This window comes from Erpetoichthys calabaricus, chromosome 1 (assembly GCF_900747795.2).
Source record: "Erpetoichthys calabaricus chromosome 1, fErpCal1.3, whole genome shotgun sequence".
NCBI classification, from domain to species: Eukaryota; Metazoa; Chordata; class Cladistia; order Polypteriformes; family Polypteridae; genus Erpetoichthys; species Erpetoichthys calabaricus.
The window spans coordinates 325,641,545-325,664,295 of NC_041394.2; the positions used below are offsets into that span (position 1 = coordinate 325,641,545).

Sequence of the window (22,751 nt, forward strand, 5' to 3'; positions counted from 1 at the left end):
AGATTTTTATAGTCACTTTCTAAATTTAAATGCTGAACCTTGGAAAAAAAAAATATAAATTCTTAACGAAAGGTATGTTGTGGCCTCACTTTCAAACAGTGTCATGGCCATTGAGAAGTCATGTGACATCAGTTGTACTTAATTAAGAACATACGGAATTAGACAAACAAGTGGAGGCCTTCCTGTCTAACACCTAAGCTGTCCCAGTATCTCATCTAGATACTTCTGAAATGTTGTTAAGGTTTCTGCCTCGCATGTCTCGTAGTTTGTTCCAGATTACCCCAAAACTTTGAGTAAAGAAGTGCTTTCTGCTTTAGTTCTAAATGCCCTTCCCTTTAATTTCCCACTGAAGTCCTTGAGTATGAAATTCCCTGTTTAGTGGGAACCAACTTTCAACTTAAGTTAATAAACAAAATACAGCCAAAAAAAATTTATTTCGTCAACATGGTTATCATTACACATTCCATCATTAAAATTGCCCATCCAGAAATTTTGTGCTGTGTGTTCCTATCTGCACTATTTGTCAGAGGTTTACCTTTTTTGGTTGAACATGTGCCAAAGCAGAGCAGGAACATACACCTACTACAGTAAAGCTAAAGTTTTCATTTATTTAACAGTTTTAGTCAATTTACACTTGTCATTCATAATTTAGTTTGTTTGTTTTCACATTAATAATTGAGATTAATTGTTCAAAATTCCTCAGAGAACTTCATTCTGGGAGACTAAACCAAAATCCTGCTTTACAATAGCAAGATCATGCAAAAAAGTGTAATGTAACAGTGTCAGTCCAACCCTGAGTTTAAACAAAGGGTCACCCAATTGGAATCTAACTAATAACAAAATACCTAGTCACCTGGTTTGAAAAGTAAATGCTAAAATTTTTTTTTCCCAGCTTATGGCAATCTGTGCATGCTAGCTTTCCTGAAGCAGCAGATACATTTGAAAGAGCCTTGGGTGTTGTGATGCAGCAAGAAATAGTGCAGAAACTTTGGCTGGAGTAAGTGGAATTCTTGTTATATTTGTTTTTCTTTGTCTGTTTAGAAAGTGTGTTTTTGTTGACATACAGACCCATTCAAAGCCACTCCAGTGTTGTTTTATGTCTCCATTGTACGTGTTTCTTAATAGCTTAGGTTGGAGAGGCGGCGGCTGGATTTTCCATGAAGTTCTCCTACGTGGAGTTTGACACTTTTCTCTCGCAGTCTTTTGATAAAGCATAATGCTCCCTTTGTTCAGGAATGAAACGGGTCTGCTGTACCTCAATTTAAATTACAAGCTTGAAATGTCACTTTATTGTTATGCTTAATCCTTCCTATGCATGTCTTTTAATTTTGTGGCAAATAAGCTGTGTTTGGACTTGCTGGCCCGACATCAATTTTAACGGCTTTGTTTTCTTCTCCAGTTATCTAATTTTTACTAGCAGTAAACTTATTGGATCCAAAAACAAGACCCGAGACTTCAAAATGTTTACAGATCTACTGCATAGGTGTTTGGTGACAGTGCCCACTCGATATACTGTCCCTTTCAGTTCAGCTGAGTATTGGACCAATTTTGAGTTTCATAATAAGGTAAGCACCCTTGCATCATCATTTAAATAATTTTTTGAAACTGTAAGCCATTGGTCTAAGTAAACTGGAATGGAATAGAGAGTTTAGGTGCACTTAAGAGTTTGAACGTATGTCGCATTTAATCTTTGAAAAGTGTACATTTGTGACATGCTTCTTATGTTTCACAGGTGGTATCTTTCTATTTAAGCTGTCTTCCCCAGATGCAACATTCCAAAGCTTTGGAACGGTTCAGATACATCATGCGCACTAATGTTGAACTGGCATTAAGGTATACTAATATAACATAATGTTGTTAGACTGTGAGTCTGTGTGTAATCTTTGTATTTATTTTAGAAATGTTATACATTTTTAGGAGTGATTGATTTGCTTTATGACCCTTTTTATTTGAAAGTAAATTAAACAGATAAAATAGATAATACTTTTTGTAAGAAAGGTGGCTTTAGATTATTTCATAGTGGTGGGCAAACACAGTCTTAGAGAGCTGTTGTGGCTGCAGATTTTGTCATATCCAATTAATTAGGAAATGCCCTGAATCTTCAATTTTCACCTTTTTATGATTCTTCATTTAAAAGAGCTTAATGGTGAAAAGCTGTTTTTTTTTTTTTTTTTCACCAAATATTCCACATTTATTTTGTAAAATCATAGACCTGTACTTAATGTACGACTACTTTTATTTAATAGGCTGGTTACTTCTGAATAGGCATTAGAGTGGATGATGAGTGTCAATTAATACTTTTATTTTTTTGACCGAACCTTGTCACTTCTACTTCCTTGCTCTCAGACAGCTGAAGATGTGCACATACTGTAGATATATTTCACTTTTTAAATGGTTCTCTTATGTACTAGGAATTCTCTATATACTATTTTTTTCTGTCCTCATTTGCCCCCAGTATTTTCTAGCATCTCATAAGAGCACTGTGTTCTTTCCTTTACCCTTATACAAAGTGCCTTGTTTATATTCTCAGGATTCTGCAGTTTCAGAATCAGCATGCCTTTGCCTTACTTGTGCCTCAGCTGGCAACTGTTAGAATGAAGTGAGTTGTGATGAAGAGATTTAAGATGAGACAAGCCTCAACTTGAAAGATGTTAAATGGGAAGTCTGGACCGGCCTTTACTAATTTTACTTTGTAGTGTCTGCTTTTATTAGGGAAAAATAAAAAGGATGCAGAAATTTTGGATAGGCATATTCTGCTTGTTTACTCTCCTTTAGCACGTACCTTTTACAAAATAGTCACTTGTGTTTCCATCTGTGCACTGATGTTTGAACAGAGGACATGCTGTACTGAGTTCTCCAGGAGATTTCCAAATTTACCTCAGTTGTCACTATTGTTTATGCTGTGGAGGCATATGCAAGAATTGCGTGTGCAAGTATCAAAAGGCATTGTAATGTGTACACCTGTGATTCTGTAAATAAGGGATTTGAAAGTGTATTATTCACTATGGGACGCCAAGAAGACTGTCTGAAATGGTTACTGCCTCTCAAGGACATGGCTCATGACATTCGTTTGTGACCCATTACTAGCCTACACATTGCAGCCCTCCCACATCTCCATATGCATCCTTTGTTCTACTTTCCAGGCCACATGCATGGGTCAAGTTTTAGCTGAATCGGTTAGAAAAGACCAAGATAAATACTTACAACAAAGGTGCTAGATCATGTAAGGACAAAGTGGGATCATAAAGCATGAGACAAGTCACGTCTAAGAGCTATGAAGTACAACAATTATGAGCTCAGTACAGAGCCTTTATTATTGAGACCAATATTTTATGTTCATCATTTTATTAGGTCCCTCACAAAGTGAGAACTGAAGAGTCTCAAAAAACGAAATATTCTAAAACCAAAACATTTGACTTAATTAACATCAATAGTCTGTGCTTTTGTTTTTATAAATGTCAACAAAACCAGGCAAAAAAAAAAACAGTTGGCTATAAAGGTTTGTTTACTGTCTTAATTTATGTCCTGTTTGTCAGATTGATTTAAATAAAAACACACATCTGTTGTAGCCTCCAGGACCAAGTTTGCCCATCACCGTTATCAGTGTTTGTTAGCTATGCAAAGGCAGAAAATTTATGTGCATCTTGAGGGTACTATTTTTCCTTAGCTTTTAGATTTAAAATGTTAATTCAATTACTTTCATTATGGAGAACTAATATATTTTTCTTTCAAAAATAAAAACAAATCAGATTTTGTATAACTTTAAAGGTTAAAAAAACAAGAAACATAGGCAACTTGTGTGCAGAGTTGGAAAAGTTGTAGTTTTGCACAATTTTACATGTTTGAGTTTAAGCTAGTTTTGTTTTTATCTGGATTCATGCAGAGAAGAATCAATACTTGAATTTGTTATTGGGGAGAAAACATTTATTCTTTCGATTTAAAAAAAGTAACTGAAATTTAGTGAGTTGGGCAGTTGCAGATTTGTTTGTTTGCAGTTTTCTTGTATATAATATGATAAACAATTTTCAGACAGGACTCAATTTTCCTTTTTTGTTCATATAAATTAGCAAAAACTTGTCAGGATGGTCATCACAGTACTGTTTTTACAGAAGATAAAAATAGTGATAGCAACGTTAGCCTAACGCTACCTCAAAATACAAGCATTGCCACTGCTTCTCATTCATGACTTGAGTCGATGCTTGAATAAACAAGTCCATCAATAGCAGTTTTCCACATCATTGTTCCAGCACAACTAAAGAAGATAACTGTGGTCAGACTACATCTTTGATTTCAAACAGGGTTTGGAGGCCATTGGATGTGTTTTATTGTAGGCTCAGTAAATGGAACAGTGATAATATAATTTAAGCTGAATACTTCTTTAATTAAACTGAAAGATATTTAATTTTAGAGACCCATTTTCAAATCGATGTATTATGAATTTATTTATTAAATGTAGGTTTAGGTGTGTAAATTATAGTTTGAGCTCCAAATCAATGTTTGGTTCCTGTGTCAGTGCTGTGTGTAGCCATGAGTGAGTACAGTGTAACCTACAAGTGCCTTGATGTAAATTATTTTAGGCCGAGACCTATGAGACTGTAGCGGTCAACCCAGCAACAACTTGTTAGCAGGAGCTGCTTACTGTATGCAAGTACTGTATGTTCTCAGTTAAAGGAATGGGTCTTTGTTTTTGGACTGTTTTTTATCCAATCACAATCCTTAGACTTAACCATGGTAAACTGGTGTAACAGGAGCTCATATCTCCAGATAACACCAGTATAATGGTTATGAAGTCTTCATAAGCCACATAACAAGTACCCTGTTTAAACACAGTGTTGTTCATACAGCTGTAGCTTTGGGTAGAGGTTAGAGATCATCTTGCTGGTAAACATTATCTGACCTGAATTGAGTTTTTTTCCTTTGGTGGTGTAAGGAGCACTTTAAGGAACTCATACACTGGATAAATAGCACTTACTGGAGGAAGCAATACCCAGATGTCTTATTTGGGTTTGGTCCAACACAGAATTCACATTCACAGCAGTGATTTGGATATTGTCAAGCTGTTGTGGTCAATGTGCCTCTTTAAAGTTGCATGGAAGTGGGTGGCAGGCAGTAGAAGGCAGTAGACAAATTGGAGGTCAGAAAAGTGTGGCATTTTCCTTGCAGATGTACTGTAATTGTGTGATTGGACACTACATTGCTGCAGTGGTAGCATTTTAAGACATTTCTCTTGGAGTATGTTGTTGAAGCATGACTTAAGTCTGTGAATGAAGCTGTTGATTTACTAGTCGGTCAACATCTGCATCCATTCCCATAATCACAAGCTCTGGGTGGTGACTGAGTGATGGTTACAGTCAGGTTCCTGCACAGGGTTGTTGGGCTCATTCTCACTTGAGAGGATTTTGACCTCAGAATAAAATTCCCGCTCTTCTCTGTCAAGCCCATAAGGTGGTTTGGACATGTAGTTTGGGTGCCCCCTGGACACCTTTTTATAAAGGTGTTCAAGGCATTGCCTACTGGGAGAGCAGTAAAGGACACAACAGACTGACAATAGACACTCTGGAGGGATTAAAGCAATATCTGGATAATGCTGAAGAAGAGCTAGTGGAGTCTTCAGGGGGATAGGTATGCCTCATCAGCTTGATTTCCATATTACAAAATAGATCTAGCTGCACTAGAGAGAGTCTAGGGAAGAGCAACTAAGTTGATTCTGGAACTAAGAAATATGAGCCAGGAGGAGAATTTCAATGAATTCAATCTTTTCATTTTAAGCAAACCTAAAATTATGAAAGGAATTTGTACAGTGGATACAGGCTGTTACTTTAATAATTTTGTAACAAGATCACAGGGACACTTTTGAGACATTTTAAAGGCAGATTTCTCACAAATGTTAGGTTTTCTATTACTTGAAGAACCATAGATTAATGTGATAAATTACCAAATAGTGTGGTAATAGGGTAGAACTTTAGGGACCTTCACATCACAACTTAATGTTATTTTGGACAGTTTATGTGAATAGGAGTAACATGTTTATTCAGCTCAATGGCATGTTCTTTTCAGAATTGTTCCAATGATGCTTATTACTGTGCAGTAGCCTTGGGCACAGGTTCAGCACACAGAGCAGGACTTGCAAAGGCTTTGGTAATGTTCTTTGAGTTGAATAAATGCTAACTGGCAAGTGTGAAGTTAAATGAGAACTGACTACCCACTGCTTATGTCTATAGTGCTCTTTAGTAAGAAGTTAAGTACAATTTTGCCATTATGGATGTAGTGAGAAGTCAACCAAAATGACCCATTTTATTGGCTAACTAAAATAGATTACAATATGCAAGCTTTTGAGACAACTCAGGCCCCTTTGCCTTGCATATTGTAATCTTTTTTAGTTAGCTAATAAAAGGTGTCATTTTACTTGACTTCTCACTGCATTTATAATGGCTAACATGGCACAACATCCTAGTGCTCTTTAGTAGAAAATGTTTTTTTTAACATGGAGGCAATTTAAAATTAGTCCAGCTATCCAAATGTCTCAAACCTTGCTGGTTGTTTTGCCGGATATTCAGTGGCCAAAAAGACTATTTTCTGGTAAGTGGCTAAATGTATAAATTGGCAATGTGAAATATCTGTTGTCATCTAGGTTTCTGCACGAGGAATACACAGAGGGCAATATCCAGCACCTGAGAGTACAAGCTCGAATGTTAACCAGCAGCATCCCTACCTGTCTGACCACCTGGAAAATGTAATAAATCAGATGAGTCTTGATGCTCTTTTCTTTACCCTCCTCGAGGTCTGTCAGTGCTTTTCTGTTATAGGGCAATTGCAGACATACCTTTAATGAAGGAGGATTTGCAGTTTAAGTAGCGATGTTTAAATGGGCATTTTTATTTTTACTCTTCAGTGCCATTGCTGTTGAAAATGAGTTGAAAGGGCGGGCAGAGGTGAGTGTATTTGAAGTGGGGAAGTAAATGTACCTGAGAAAGGTGAGCTTTGTTTTCATTTTGCAACTATCATATCACTTAGCTCTATGTCTTAGTTTTTTCCCCTCTCTCTATGAGAGATTTGACTAATTAGGTAAAGTTTTCTGCATCGTCATATTTTCCATAAAACCAATAGTTACTTTTACTCTAAATATGAAGAGTAATCTTCAGGTATTGCTTTGTTTGCAATTATATTGTGTTCTAATTTAATTTATATTGTTTTATAATTTTGCTGTTTGTAATACAAATATAAGTGTTAGTAAGTAAAATTATTTTCTTTTAGGCACTTACCATTTGCAACAAACACATTTTTAGCAGTGTAACTGCGTAATACATTTGGCATAATAACAATCTATTTAATATAATAAGAATTAGTCCTATTTTCTAAAAAATGGGTTTTTAAAGTTCAGTCCTGTGGGCTGGAGGTTTTCGCCCCAATAGATTTCTTTTTTTAATTTGTCGCCTACTTTTATTAAGCAAATTATTTTCTCCAAATGTTCCAGAAGTATTTTTAAGAACTGGTTGCACAAAATTTTTACTGAAAGGTTAGATGCGTTAATTAAGTATTTTACTTTTTAGTACTTTAAAGAAAAACAATGTTCTGGATATTTAAGTCATTATTTATTAAGAATTACACCACTGGGTAACGCTGAAGTAGCTACCCTTTAGCATCCAGAGTTGCTCGCCTCTTTCCTCTGCTTGTTGCTAATTATTGGTATTTGAATATAATGAAGAAAGCAAACTCCACAGAAAAAGTGAATTAAAAAGACAATGACAAAACAGTTAAGCATGTGCAGATATTGCAGAATAATACACAAATGGCTTACCTAGGTCAGCTAGTTAATGAAATTCAAATAAAAGTAAAAATGTCTGCCAGGTTGTGAAAGTGGCAGGAATGAAAATTTGCAGAAACAGCAGGGACTGAGCTTTAGAACCGTTAATCTAACACTTCAGTAGTTTCACATTTTACTATCCAATGCCAATTCCCTTACTGCACCTTTTTCCACAAGTGATATTCATATGATCAGTCCTCAAAGTAAAGGGTACTGTCCACTGTAGAGCTAGTACACAATTTCAGGTGTTCAATGTATCATTTTATATAATTGTGTGTATATGCCGTTAATGTACATATAATACCTTGTGTGTTATCTATAATGTATGCATATCTATAATGTATGCATATATTACATAGTGTTGGTGTATATTTGTAAATTTTTCAGTTTATATATGAGTGTGCTCTGTTTGTTTGCAAAATATACATAAACGTATATTGGTTTATTATGGATATAAAACACACTAGGACTTAATGTTGAAATAACTATTAAGTCACCAAAGTGATTCCCTAAAATAGCTACAGACACTCAACATTTCGCCAGCAGTTGCCATTTCACTGTAGTGTCTGTTCCTTGCTGTGCATTTCTTTAGAAAGATTGCAGTGATTTGAGTCACACATGGACTGTTAAAGCCCTCTTGATGTTTGTGCTGCTAGCTAAAATGATTAAGATCGCAGATTTTAAGATTATCCTCAATGTTAGTTCTCCCTCTAGGGATCAAATGATGAATGCCAGTCCTCAAGTGCCATTTGTGAATAGACACATCTTGGCTTTTATTCTCTGAGCTCTTGATACTTTTAATATCCACATTGCTACAGCTGTAACTGCAACATGCCTTGAGTAATCTCAAGAGACTGGTTTTGGTCAGTACTGTTAGGAACTGAAGTTTATCATAGAGAAATGGAGGCTGCCTTAGTTTGTTTATAGCATAACTCTTTTGTCATTCTGAATGGCCAGATGTTTTAAAAAAATTAAAGTATTTTGCTATAGTATTGAGTTTTAAATATTAGTTTTTCCACAAATACTGAATCATTCTATCTTGAACATTTTAACTCCATGGACAGATAATAAAAGACGTAAGGTGATTTAGTGTCGCATGGCAGCCATCTACTGATTGAATGTAGTGGTTTGTCTTAACTGTATTTATATATGTATGAGTGTAATAGTTTTAATATTTTGTGGTAATGTGCTATTTGTTTGCAATTCTTCCTTTACACTGATCAGGTTGTAGCCCACCAAGAGTATCAAAGGGTTGTACTGTTTGTAAAGCTTTATTCCCTAGTAGGTTAGAGGTTCTTGAAGGAATGTCTAAGCCGTTGATATGCAAGTTAAGTTTCCACTGTCTAATCGTGAAATAGCTCCATTTGCTCAGTTCACCTGTAAATTTATTAATTTTTACTTTTTAACCTGCCTGTTTTGATACACTATCAAAGAGCCCCCCAAAACATCCAATTAAACAGCGGTGGGCTATACAAGAAATTGCATATAAATGACATAAATTAATTAGTATAATTTAAGAACTGCTCATGGGGAGAAAATAATTTCAATTCTTGAAAGTGAAATGCAGAATCAAAAAAAATGCATTAGCCAAGAAAGCAAGGCTCGTTACTTGGTGTGAGGCAGTGTTTCCAGAGACATGTTTTCTTTCTTTGTTCTCCAGTGATGACAGTCTTCTTTGGTCTTTGTTTTAGAAAGTGCAGAAATAGTTTTCTGCTGCTTTAGATTTTTATTCTGATTTGCCTGTTGTATGCTGACCCGCTTTTTTAAGATAATACTATTTCTCTTCAAAAAGTATTTCAGCAGGTAGAGAACTCCATCGTATATTCTTTAGCATGTGATCCCTTGAATAATTCAGTTAAATAGCTTTTCTGGTGAAACAACAAAGTAGTGTTGCTCAGCAGTGAAAACTGCAGAAAACTGTTATAATTGCAGCCTGGTCACCACCTTTGTGGTGTTTGCAAATTATCTGTGTACCTACATGTTTTTTCCTCTGGATTCTCATGGTTTTTTATCTACATAATGCTTTGGAAATATTAATTTGCCATGCCCCTTAAACCCTAAGTGACCTGGTACCAGGCCGAACAAGGGTTCAAAAACGTTTTTTTTTTAAAAAAAAAAAATCTTTTGCCGCATCATGTGGGTGAACTATGCCACACAATTGACACAAAAAATACCTGGTTTTCAAGCAATGGGTGTCAACTTCACAATCGTCATGATCATATTGTTACAGTATGTGCAGTTGACTACTAATCTGGTATGAAATCATATGTGCAGTGTTTCATATATCTCCAAAAAAATTGAAAAAACTAATTATTCTGTACAAGGAATTGCATACTATGACATACATAAATCGGCATAATATAAGAACTGTTCGTGGGGAGAAAATAAATTCTTGGAAGTGAATTGCAGAAGTAAAAAATGCATTAGCCAAGAAAGCAAGGGTCATTACTTGCTGTTAGGCAGCAATTCTATACATCAGTCAAAGGGTCTCAACCAGTGCCTTGAACCCTCGCTCTGAATGACCAAACATGAGCTACAGGCGTCACACCACTCATCTGAGTGTTTGTGTGCTCTCACATATTACTTCACAAAAACACAGCAAATACAAGTGACATATCACAGCAGGTTCTCCTGATAATAATAATAATTCTTTGCATTTATATAGCGCTTTTCTCACTACTCAAAGCGCTTAGCAATTGCAGGTTAAGGGCTTTACTCAAGAGTCCAACAGAGCAGAGTCCCTATTGGCATTTTACGGAATTCGAACCGGCAACCTTCCGATTGCTAGTGCAGATCCCTAGCATCCCAGCCACCACTCCACCTGATCAAAACAAGTCCAAGCAAGTTATTGTTCAATGCATCATTCATGAGATATCATCCAAAAGAAGAATACAAGCTGGGCAGCCATGACTGGCACCAACTACCTGGAATTTCTGGTGGGGGGGGGGGGGATTTAGCTCTGGCTCAGTACCATCTCAAATTTCATAGCGTTGGATAGCTGAGACTATTATATTTCCTACAACACATAACAAGGTTATGTTTAAACAAAAGGACCCAGCCCAGGCATGCATAATGAACTACTGTCATACCACAGAAGTCTGACTTTTCGTGTGTTTTCACATATTATTTCACAAAACAACAGCGAATATATAAAAGTGATACATCAGTGTTTACAACACTTTCTCCTGATCATTACAAATCCAAGTGCATGTTTGTATGATTTTATCGATCATGAGATATCCTCCAAAGAAGAGGAGCCGGGGAGCCATGACTGGCATCTACCACATCGCGTTTCTAGAGGGGTAGCTGTGGCTTGGTGGGTCATCCCTTTGCAAGCTTCATACCATTTTATAGCTAAGACTGAGATGTTTCCAATGATTGGCAATATGCCCATGTTTGAAAAAAATGGAGAGAGCCATAGGCGAGCATAATAAACAAAAATGTGTTATTTTATTTTTTGTGTGTGTATACATATACGATGAATGTTTGTGTGTATATGAGAAATCATTTATATTTTATATAAATATACATAAAAATATTTTATATGAATATTTTGACCATTCCCTGGTTGGAAAGCTTCTGGAGGTAGGAGGGGTGCCAAATGCTGTAACTATTTCTTTTTGTGTTTTGGAACACCTCAGAGGTGAAAACGCAGACCTGGCATTTACTTGTACACGAGCCATACTGTATCAGAAAACAAAAATTAAAAAAAAAAATCACTGAGTGCCTGTGTTTTTCACCTAGTTCAGCAGCATTTTCTAAGTAAAGGAATGTTTAAATTTGACACAAGCACAAATTCTATTACATTTGAAAAGTTATCTGTCAGGGTTTAGTGAAAAATTTAATAAAAAGGCTTTATTTGGGTGGTCTTTCCCCTCAGGCAGAAATTGCTGAAAAATTCCCCCAAGAGTGTAAGAGGAAAAGTGTCCTGCAATGGCCTAGCACCCTATGTTGGTTCTATTCTTGTGCGTGATGCTCATGGTGTTGGCTTGAGCCATCCAAATCAATATGATGTACTATAATTGGCATCATAATGGTTAACATGTGTGGCTTTGGTAAATAAAGCAGTCACTTGCTGTTTAAGAAAACACTTGCGAGATGTTTTCAGCTGCTGATTGGGTTTTCCATGGATTTCATACAACTTCATTACACAAACTTTTCTTGTTCGTAGTTGTTAGTTTTAAACATGTAGTGAAAGCTGTGATACATGCACAGGTCCCATGTCTTAGCTCTATAATCCAAATAACACAGAATAATGACAGGGGCCGTAACTACTGCAACTGAGCCTCTTACAGTTTCACTGTCAAGGTTGTTATGCCTGTGACTTGAGTAAGCTCACTGTCCCTCTTATATGTTCTTAAAGTTACATAAACGAGGTTGGCGTTAGCAAGGACATGTGGTTATAAAATGTGTGCTCCTATACCCCAGAAATTGGGAGGGTGGGGGATTGCTGTCGGCAATTGTGGGTGGAAACAGAAGAATAGCCATTAAACTGGAAAAGAGAAACCAAGACAGTGTAGACTGTGTTTTCTAGGTTTATAGAATCCTTATTGACCCATTTACCTTTTTACTTGCCGTGATCAATGACATTAAACATCTTCGGTGAGAAGTTCAGCCACGCAGCACTTAATTTCTTGCTTCTATAATCGGTCTTCTCATTATCTAACAAACTGACCAATTCAGGGTCCCACAAAGTGGATACCAACTCTAGTTTGGGCATCGTCCTATCAATGAGCACATTCATAGACATAAAAAATACCAAGATAGGTTGACTTACATTAATTGAAATCATATTATTATTTTTTTTTTTTTTTTACATAGTTGCTTTAGATGATAGCTTATAGTTTATGTATAGTACAAAGCAGCAGAGCACATTACTGATTCCTTATTTCTAGGAGCTTGCCTTGCATAATTCATTACTTTTACACATTGTAGTTCTTTTGAACAGCAGATTAGAAGATGGATGGAGGATAATCTAGAGGCCACTCCTGTTGTAATATTCCATTATAAGCAGTTAGGTTTACTTTACAGTTAGACTAGTCTGTCTCAGCTTTAAGTTATTTTATTTTTTTCCTTTTAATTGGTGCAGTGCCCCTAATCTTGTGCTTCTTTTCTTTCTTTACTATATTACAGGTCCGCCGTCTTTATCGCCAAGCTCTACAGAAGCTGCCCCTCTGTGCTTCGTTATGGAAAGATGTAAATTTTCCTTTTCACCCCTTGAGTTGTTTTTCTTTTCTTTCTTTTAACTTTGTGCTTTTCACCTTTATTGTAAAATCTGCTTCCATTTTTTTTTTTGTTTTGTTACAGCAACTCTTGTTTGAAGCTTCAGAAGGAGGTAAAACTGATAACCTGAGAAAGCTTGTTTCCAAGTGCCAAGAGGCTGGAGTCAGTCTAGACGAGCTTTTAAGTTTGAGCTCAAACAGAACGGAAGGAAAGGATCACTGACCTACGGGTACAGTTAGTCCTCTGTCCCCTCCCCAAAATATCTTAATGGCTTAAGTCAAAAAATTTTCTCCATGGAGAGAGAGAAAAAAATTCTAGTGTCTGCAAGATGCAGATGCAAGTGTCGCTCCTCCCCAGTGCAGTATTCTTTCCTGACGCCAGGGAACATTTTCTGTTCAAGACATCCAAGAGCCAAGGCTAAAGAACTCCTCCTGCTTGGCCTAAATCTGGGCACTTTTAAGAATCTTCTTACATCATGTACGTAAGTATGGTTCTTCAGAATGGCAGATCTTATTTTATTTTTATTTTTTTTTTTTTCCTCTTTATTTTTGTACTGTCGTTGAGTTTTTTACTCAAGCTTTCAAGTTTGATGCCTGTGACATCTTTCTTTTGGTGTTAATGTTTACATGTTAATAGGAGGGCTAAACAACTCGTTCTGTCTTTTACTTTGTCGTACATATATATATTTTTTGTTTTCTTCCAAGAACCATATTTTGTAAATTTTCTTTATTTCAGGATATTAATTTATATAAAAGCGGAACATCAGGTATTTTTTTGAAAGTAATCTCTGCAAATTTATTATGTCGATCGCGTTTCGGTAGAAGAAAGTCTTTCCCCGGGGTCTCTTCTGCTTATGATGAGACTCTGCCGCAGAGACTACTGGAACTTGAAAGTGCAGCAGAGTTTGCTGTTGGCTCCCCATTTTCCACATGCGGAACCTGGAGAAAGAATAAAGGGCAAGAGCTCATGTGCAATCATTTTGTGAAAACAAAAATAATTTTATCAATGTTTATATATATATTTATAAAAAATATCTATATAAACAGTTATAAAGAATATCAAAAAAGCAGTTGAACACCAACCTTCATTTGGCTGTTTTGTATGGAATACTACTTTGTAGTATTGTTATCTCAATGTGTTTATATTAAACTCTTTTCACTATTTATACCAATGACTTGCAGAGTCTTTCTTTAACCTTTCTTGACTTTGTTTTTTGTGTAATGCATTCTGTTAGCCCTGCACAAAATCTCTTGACCCCTCCATCCCAAGATCTGTGCCTGACGGGACAGACTCCTCAGCCATCTGAGGACACTCGGATAACTTAGACTCCCTGGAGGTTTAAACATTCTTATATATATTTCTCTTCTGGTTCGTCCTGCTTCCACTTCTAAACCGGTCCCGCCCACACTCAGCCAACACGCATTTCTCGATTCCTATTCGTCGTCTTCCATGTCACGCACTGTACTGGCCTGCTGACGTAATACAGCCAACAAGTACTCAAGGTGCTGCCACAACGGTAAAGTAGCTTTACCACATTTGCGGGAGCCACCTGTGTCTTTACAACAGCTTCTTACACAGCAAACATCTGAAGCTATTTCTTTAACTACTGATGTATTTTTTCCATCCATATAGCATTTAATTATGGACCTTAAGTGCTTGCTTCTGGTTCAATAAATACATTTTTGACTAATTTATACTTTTCAGCAATCAATATTTGTTGTATAGCACACTTCACGATATGTATTGTCATAAGGTCCCTTACAATACAGACAAAATGTAAAGTACATGTAGACCACAAGCTCTTTATGACAGCGTCAAACTTACTATGCTCCTGCTCTACAAGGAGCTAGGTGAAGATTAGCAGTATCTTTTCAAATAATGTATGGGAGTCTACTGGTGGGAAATGTCCTTGTGCAGCTCTGAGGCTAAGTAAGAATTGATTGGCACAATCATTTCCTTCTAGTGATTAAAAATGGAGGACTTTATAAAGGCGGCAAAGTTTTAAACATGTTGGTTGGATATGCAAGCAAAAAGTGACAAAACTGTTACACCTCCTACGATTCGACTGATTGGTGTGGGGCAGCTCCAGGACTGCATGTTAACTTGTCTGACATTCCTCCCCATTGGTCCTTCTGTTTTCTTGATGCTTATCGTCCTACACAAAACAAGCTCTGTGAGTTTATGTACTGTAAAAAACAAGAAAAAAGACAGAAAGACTTAGGGATCCATCCTGTATATTGCACACAAACAGGCAAATGAAATCAGTAACTCCAGAGAACTGTCTGGTTTAGTGTCCAAATAGGGACAAACTAGGAAGGGAAGGTGCTAGGCTTTTATAGTTGCGAGGGAGGAAGAGGAGGCTCCATGGGGTTCAAAACCTGAAGTGAGGTTAGTAGGAGGCGTGGCTAGCAAGGGAGTGCCGGACCTGGAGGAGTTTTAAGCAGGCCTGTGGTCAGATGTTCTGCAGAAGTGGAAGAAGAGAGGTTGATGCACTTCGCCAGTCCCTGCCCTTATTTTACACCCTCTGTCAAGCCCTTAGCCTGCCTTCCAAACGCACGTGTGTGACAGTAGGCAGTGCATTTACAAACATGAATAGGATGAAGATCTCATCAGTTACACCATGCAGCCAAGAACCTGGGGCTGGTGCACACCAGTGATGAAGATGTGCATTGGCTTGATTGTACTTATTTGTTCTAAGGAGAATTTGACCTTTTACAGAAGCTCTACAAATAAGAAACGGCATCGTCGACCACCTCAAGCACAAAGAAAAGCGGAGAATGCACAGCTTCCGTAAAAGGCTTATATATGAATATGGTTCACTGCAGTGTTCATTTTATGCATATGGTGTGCTAGTGCTTTACTAAAGTGCACAATTTGTGTGTAGTCATCCTTGTATATGGCATAGCCTCCAGCATCCCGAGGCCAGTTACAGATGACCATAGTCTTCCTTTACAGGTCTACCTGAGCAAATGTCTGGACTGTAAGAGGAAGCCCATGGGGTCCAATACTTGGTCAGCAGCACCACTAACTGGTTATCAATTAAATATACAGTAAAGGTCATCTTTCATTTAAATACAAGTACATTTTGGTAAATAAATGACTGACTGACACTTGTACTCTTCATGTGGCATAAAGGAGCATCAAGCTGGAAAGTTTGAAATAATATATAGCTGGATGGTTATTGTGACTCTTCATTCAACAAATAAAGTACCAAGTCTGGCATCAGTTCCTCTCAAAGTAAACAAAACTTAATTGGCAAAATACCTAAGCAGCAAGAACTAGCAGATGAGCTTCATCTTCTAGCTGTGATCATGATCAGAGTGATGCCAACTTGAGCAAACAGTGCAGTGCAGTACCTGATTTTTGTCTTGCAGACTCCTTAGCACTTCAGTCCTGATTGGAGAGTTTCATTCAAGTGTTTGTTAGCAGCAACGCAGAGGTCAGCGTCACCTAATAGATGCGGAACTCTGCAGATCTTGACTAAATGCCGTCTGGCTGTAGTTTGAAATTCCATGTGAACTCAGTTTACTAAACCTTGAGATCATATATAATAAATGGTATAAATTACATGCATTTACAATGGATGAGAAGTTCTACCACTTTTAAAATATTCAAGGCTTTGGGTTTACACTATTTGGGACTCCCCAATAGTGCACAGACTTATTAAAGGAGTTTCTTCTTCACCCAGAGCTTTGATCAAAGCAAAGACGAAGACCTTGAACTTGAGAGGACTGTGTCCACATGTCTGCTACTCTCATGTCTTCCACTAGAGGGCTTCTTGAAGAGCGCTTTAAGAGAAGGCAGTGCACTTAATGGTGGTTTCAGTTGTCTGCTCCTGCAGTATGGGTGAGTAGGCCCAAAGAAACACTTGTGGATCATCAATTAGTCTGTCAAAAAGTCTGCATTTAAGCACAGTCATCCAAAACATGGCAGACGATCATGTGTAGACTTCCCAGTGTCTACTAGTGACTGGCCACCACCCTCAGCTGCATCCTGAACAACTGTCAGGCTGTCTCCTATGACAAGTCCCCCTTCTGCTTTTGAACTGAAGACCCACAATTTATCACGTGGAATAATCTCAAACGGCAGACTGCCAGAACAATGGGTGTCATGGCACAGCTACTCCATCTGACAGACATGATTCTCCCACCATTTTAAAGGAAATTGTTCCCCTCCATGTTGTACAGTCTGCCCTAGTCTAAGTCACAAGGATGCAAATCCTGGCTTGCCAGTGGCTGAGAGGACACCAGTTAGCTTTTGGAACCCCCTGGACCTTAACGTTCAGAAGCAATACAGTCCTTTTAGGGCTCCTGTAACTAACATACAACCTGTAAGCTCCCAAGTAATTCATCTGTGATGGCTTTTCCTGGCAAATGGCTTTAATTTTCCACTTTGAGTCACGGTGTCTGCACGTGCATGTTAAACACATTCGGGCAGGTTTTGTTCCAACCCAACTTCTTAATGAGAAGTTAATTATCTCATGTGCAGCAAAGCACTCATTGCTCAAGCAACATTTTTATTCTTCATTTTAGTTGTCCTGCTTGGTCAGATTTCCCACCCATTATTTTTGTTTTTAGGAGCCGCATTCACCATCTTTAATTATTCCTCATTACCAATAAGTTCTCAATCAATCTTGTTTACAGTTAGCCCTGTGCGGATTTATTGTGAACTTTCTGGTTTAATAAAATATTTGGAAGAAAAATAAAAGTGAAGGACTGAGAATTACCCATCTGCTTCAGGCTACAAATCACTTGGATGTTAACAGAATAAAATTAAAAAAAAAAAAAAAAACTACAATAGCAGAATGACCTGACATAGCAGAGCCAAAATACTAACAAGCCATGAAATTAAGTAAGATTTGTTATTGGCAACGATCGGCTTCTAATTGAACAATCAGGTTGGAACAAAAACCTGCAGCCCTGCAGGAACAACGTTTCTCACCGCTGTCTTCAACCGTCTGGCGTCCTCACCTAGAAAAGGACAAAGGAGCCGCCTTTTCTATCTATCTATCCCTTATATAGTGCCTTTCATATCTATCTATCTTTCTGTCTGTCTATCTCTTATATAGTGCCTTTCATATCTATCTTTCTGTCTATCTCTTGTATAGTGCCTTTTCTATCTATCTTTCTGTCTATCTCTTATATAGTGCATTTCATGTCTATCTAACTATCTCTTATATAGTGCATTTCAGATCTATCTGTTATATAGTGCTTTTCCTATCTATCTATCTAGATAGATATGAAAGGTACTATCTATCTCTTATATAGTGCTTTTCCTATCTATCCCTTATATAGTGCCTTTCCTATCTATCTCTTATATAGTGCTTTATCTATCTATCTATCTATCTATCTGACAACATCTTTATTAGGTATACCAGGTTGGACCCCCTTTTTGCCTTCAGAACCGCCGTAATTTGTTTTGGCACTGATTCAACAAGGTGCCAGTAGCATTCCTGAGAGGCTTTGGTCCATATTGACCTGATAGCATCATGTAGTTGCTGTAAATTTGTCAGCTGCACATCCATGATATGAATCTCAAACCCACCACATCTCAAATTTGCTCTATTACATTGAGATCTGGTGACTGTGGAAGCCATTTGAGTCCAGTGAACTCATTGTCATGCTCAAGAAACCAGTCCGAGATGATCTGAGCTTTGTGACATGGTGCGTTATCCTGCTGGAAGTCGCCATCAGAAGATGAGTACACTGCGGTTATAAAGAGATGGACGTGGTCAGCAACAATACTCAGATAGGCTGTGACATTTAAATGATGCTCAGTTGGTACTAAGGGGCCCAAAGTGTGCCAAGAAAATATCCCCCACACCATTATACCACTACCACCACCAGTATGAACTTCTGATACAAGGCAGGATGGATCCATGCTTTCGCTCTGTAGACTCTACCATCCGAATGTCACAGCAGAAATCGAGACTCATCAGACCAGGCAACGTTTTTCCAATCTTCTATTGTCCAGTTTTGGTGAGGCCATGTTAATTGTAGCCTCGGTTGCCTGTTCCTAGCTGAGAGGTGTGTCACCTAGGGCCTCATGTATAAACGGTGCGTACGCACAGAAATGTTGCGTATGAACATTTCCACGCTCAAATCGCGATGTATAAAACCTAAACTTGGAGTAAAGCCACGCACATTTCCACGGTACCTCATACCTTGGCGTACGCTATTTCTCTGCTCGGTTTTGCAGACTGGCGGCACCCAGCGTCAAAGCAGTGCTACTGTTCCTGTGTGATCACCCTTTCTTTCTTAGATCCACATTCCTGACGCGGCTTTATAAATACACTGAAACTAACTGCATATTGTTTATTAGTGTAATGCATCTGATTGTAATTAACCTGTAGCAATATAATGGGCCATGGAATAGCCAAAGTATTCCAAATACCATAACTGCTTTAGCGTTGTTACTCTCAATGCATCTTCTTCTTCTTTCAGCTGCTCCCATTAAGGGTTGCCACAGCAGATCATCTTTTTCCATATTACTCTCACTGCACCACTCGGAGTTATCACTGTATCTGAGTGGGGAATCACACCAGTAGCTGATCGGAAAGAGAATTATCGGTATACAGCATGAAGCAGACGCTGCCTCAGCCACGGCAAAATGCTTTAGAGACTTCCCAGTACGGACTTCGCGGTTTAGAAAAAGTTTCATCCCAAGAACTCTAAACGCACTCAATCAGTCCATCAAGTGCTCCTTGTAGAACTGTTTACTTATAAGTACAATCACCTCACTGTAAACTTGCACTACAGTTATAATATTGCACAACCTGCGCCACTTTATAAAGTGCGTATTTACATATGATGACGGTATTCATTTTTAAGATGAAATGCAGCAAATTATGTTGATTATATTATATAGATAAAACTTTAACTTCATTTAAATAATCTGTATTGTTAATAATTAAACATGTGAGGACACGGTGCCACAGCACTAGCTAGTTCAGGGATTGTTCCTCCATTGCGTTGTATTCTTGCGCTGACGCGACACTGGAAAGATAGACGGGTAGAATACTTAAACATGTACTATGAAGATATTTCAATGTTCCTTAAAAATTTTGAAGAATCGGCGTTCTAAGCTTACAAATGGCTACACGTCTATTACAGAGCTGATTGTGTGGCGATTGGGTATTTGGAGAAAGAACAGTAAGGACAGGAATTGGAGGTTAGTACGTTTGAAAGAGACAGTACTGCTGTGATAAATTATGTCATTGAAGGTCGCGCATGGCGCAGCAAGCCTCTTGCGTGAGATATGAACAAGCACTGCGCCACCGTGTTCCCAAATTTAATAACATGCTTTCATTCCTATCATCATGAAAAAGATATCACGTATACATCTCAGTATTTTAATTATTCAGAGAGCTGTAATATCACGAATGTAATGGATTATGTGTCCTGTCAGAGAAAGAGAAAGCCCGTTTAAGAAGCAGGTAGTGATTCACACACAGAGCACATAAGCTTTCATATGACACTCAGACGGTGGGCTACGACTTGCCTTTTCACGGCGACTTCGATATGTGATTTCTTTTTTATTTCGGGCACTGTGCGACTTTGTGAACTTGAGCTTTCGAGTTTCTCCGACACTATGTCACTCGATCAACTTTCTTTTGTTGATTATACCACTGTTTAAACCAACAAATAGTACGTTTTTCCTTTGCCTCCACTTGGTATTCGCTGAAATTCTTATATTTTCCCCCGTGCTTTTCCCATTGTCTTTTCACAGAAGGCTATTTATATCGATTTGCATATTCAAAGAGGCGTAATTCTGGTAGGAGTTGGGGCAGGACAGAAGGCGCATGCACGTGCGTTACTTTTCACGCTGATCTGGATTTATGTAGTGGAAGAACGTGAAAGTTTGCGTACATACAGATTCCTGCATCTCGATTTTTCTATGCGTACGCACGTTACCGCTTTTGTGCTTACGCCATGTTATAGTGTGAGTTCTACTGTCTCACCCTTTTGTAGCCCATCTGCTTCAAGGTTTAACGTGTTGTGTGTTCAGAGCTGCTCTTCTTCATGCCTCGCTTGTAACGAGTGGTTATGTGAGTTACTGTTGCCTTTCTATCAGCTCGAACTACTCTGGCCATACTCCTCTGACCTCTGCCATCAACAAGGCCCAGAGAACTGCCACTCACTGGAAATGTTCTGTTTTGTGGACCATTCTCTGTAAACCCTAGAGATTGTTGTGCATGGAAATCCCAGTAGAAATACTCAGACCAGCCCATCAGGCACCGACGACCATGCCACATTCAAAGCCACTTCAATCACATTTCTTCTCCATTCTGATGCTCGGTGTGAACTTCAGTAGGTCGTCTTGACAATGTCTATGGGCCTACATGTATTGAGTTGCTGCCATGTGATTGGCTGATTACAGATTTGTGTTAACAAGCAGATGAACAGATAATAAACTGGCCAGTGTGTACAGGTATATTCATTTTTTTGGACTGAAGCATACCATGATATGGAATCAAATGTACTGTATTTAACTCAGTGTCATAGAAGAAGACAAGCCATGCATTGAAATACTTTAAGTGCGTAATCTTGGAAATGAGTAAATATGGATCAAAATATGCTTAACCTTCAATCTTGAGAAAAAACACAGAGAGTTAGTGTCCCTAGTTAAGAAATCATTCAGCCGTGTGATCAAAAAAGTGCGCATTGAAAGATGCTGCCAGTTTCTGCTAATGCTGTACTCCTTTGGAGTGGCATGGAGGCCTCTGTGCAAGTGTCCTTATTCTCAGCTCTATATTTTGTACGCTTTGGTGACTCTTGGATCAATTTGGTTTTTAAGAAAAGCAGGATCTATAATGAATGACAAATACCAACTCTTCTACATTGTTTATGTAATTGGAAAATGAGTTACAGCAAAAAACAGACTAAAACCTGCACAGGCCCCAGGGTGTCACATGCATATATTTACACATTATGAACAACACCTATAAAAATAAAACGAGCTAGGAGGTGAGCCCCTTCAGTAAACTGAGCAACTCCTACATTAGATCGAGGAGATGCGTGTCGTGTGGAAGAGCATAAGGTAAAAAATGAAACAAAAAAGATTTTTCCTTGCACACACCCAGAGCCTCACATGACTTACAGAGACATTTACACTTCAGATATGATTCTACCAATGTGTACCTTTTGCCGTTATCAAGAAGAAGTCAAGCAAAATGACCCCTTTTGATTGGCTAACTAGAAAGATTACAATATGCAGGCTTTCGAGGCAACTTCTTCATGCAGTTTATAATTTGCAATTGTAATTGATTACATCTTGCCTGAAGAAGGGGCCTGAGTTTATGGGCCTGTGCTGATACCCGTCTGTCACAAATCACTCCTGACACTCTTCTCCACTCATTCCACCCTGCCTGCACTCTCTTCTTAACCTCTCTTCCACAATCCCCGTTACTCTGTTCTATTGATCCCAAGTATTTAAACTCATCCACCTTCGCCAACTCTATTCCCTGCATCCTCACCATTCCACTGACCTCCCTTTCATTTATACACATGTATTCTGTCTTGTTCCTACTGACCTTCATTCCTCTCCTCTCTAGAGCATATCTCCACCTCTCCAGAGTCTCCTCAACTTGCTCCCTACTCTCGCTACAGATCACAATGTCATCAGCAAACATCATAGTCCACAGGGACTCCTGTCTAATCTCATCTGTCAACCTGTCCATCACAATTGCAAATAAGAAAGGGCTCAGAGCCGATCCCTGATGTAA

At 38.1% G+C, this 22,751-nt stretch overlaps 1 protein-coding gene across 2 annotated transcripts in view; it reads left to right on the plus strand.

Moving 5' to 3' along the window:
• Positions 1-14,192, plus strand: part of LOC114664456 (zinc finger C3H1 domain-containing protein-like) — a 97,444-nt gene extending 83,252 nt beyond the window's left edge. Inside the window, exons 29-35 of one of the 2 annotated variants that reach the window (XM_028818551.2) lie at positions 893-997; positions 1,400-1,565; positions 1,733-1,833; positions 6,632-6,733; positions 6,893-6,932; positions 12,938-13,000; positions 13,112-14,192. In XM_028818551.2, coding sequence (XP_028674384.1) covers positions 893-997; positions 1,400-1,565; positions 1,733-1,833; positions 6,632-6,733; positions 6,893-6,932; positions 12,938-13,000; positions 13,112-13,249 — 715 coding nt within the window. In that variant the 3' untranslated portion in view covers positions 13,250-14,192. Of the gene's footprint in view, positions 1-892; positions 998-1,399; positions 1,566-1,732; positions 1,834-6,631; positions 6,734-6,892; positions 6,933-12,937 lie in introns of both variants that reach the window. The other variant, XM_051933431.1, reaches the window with a different exon arrangement.
• Positions 14,193-22,751: the final 8,559 nt, after the last annotated feature.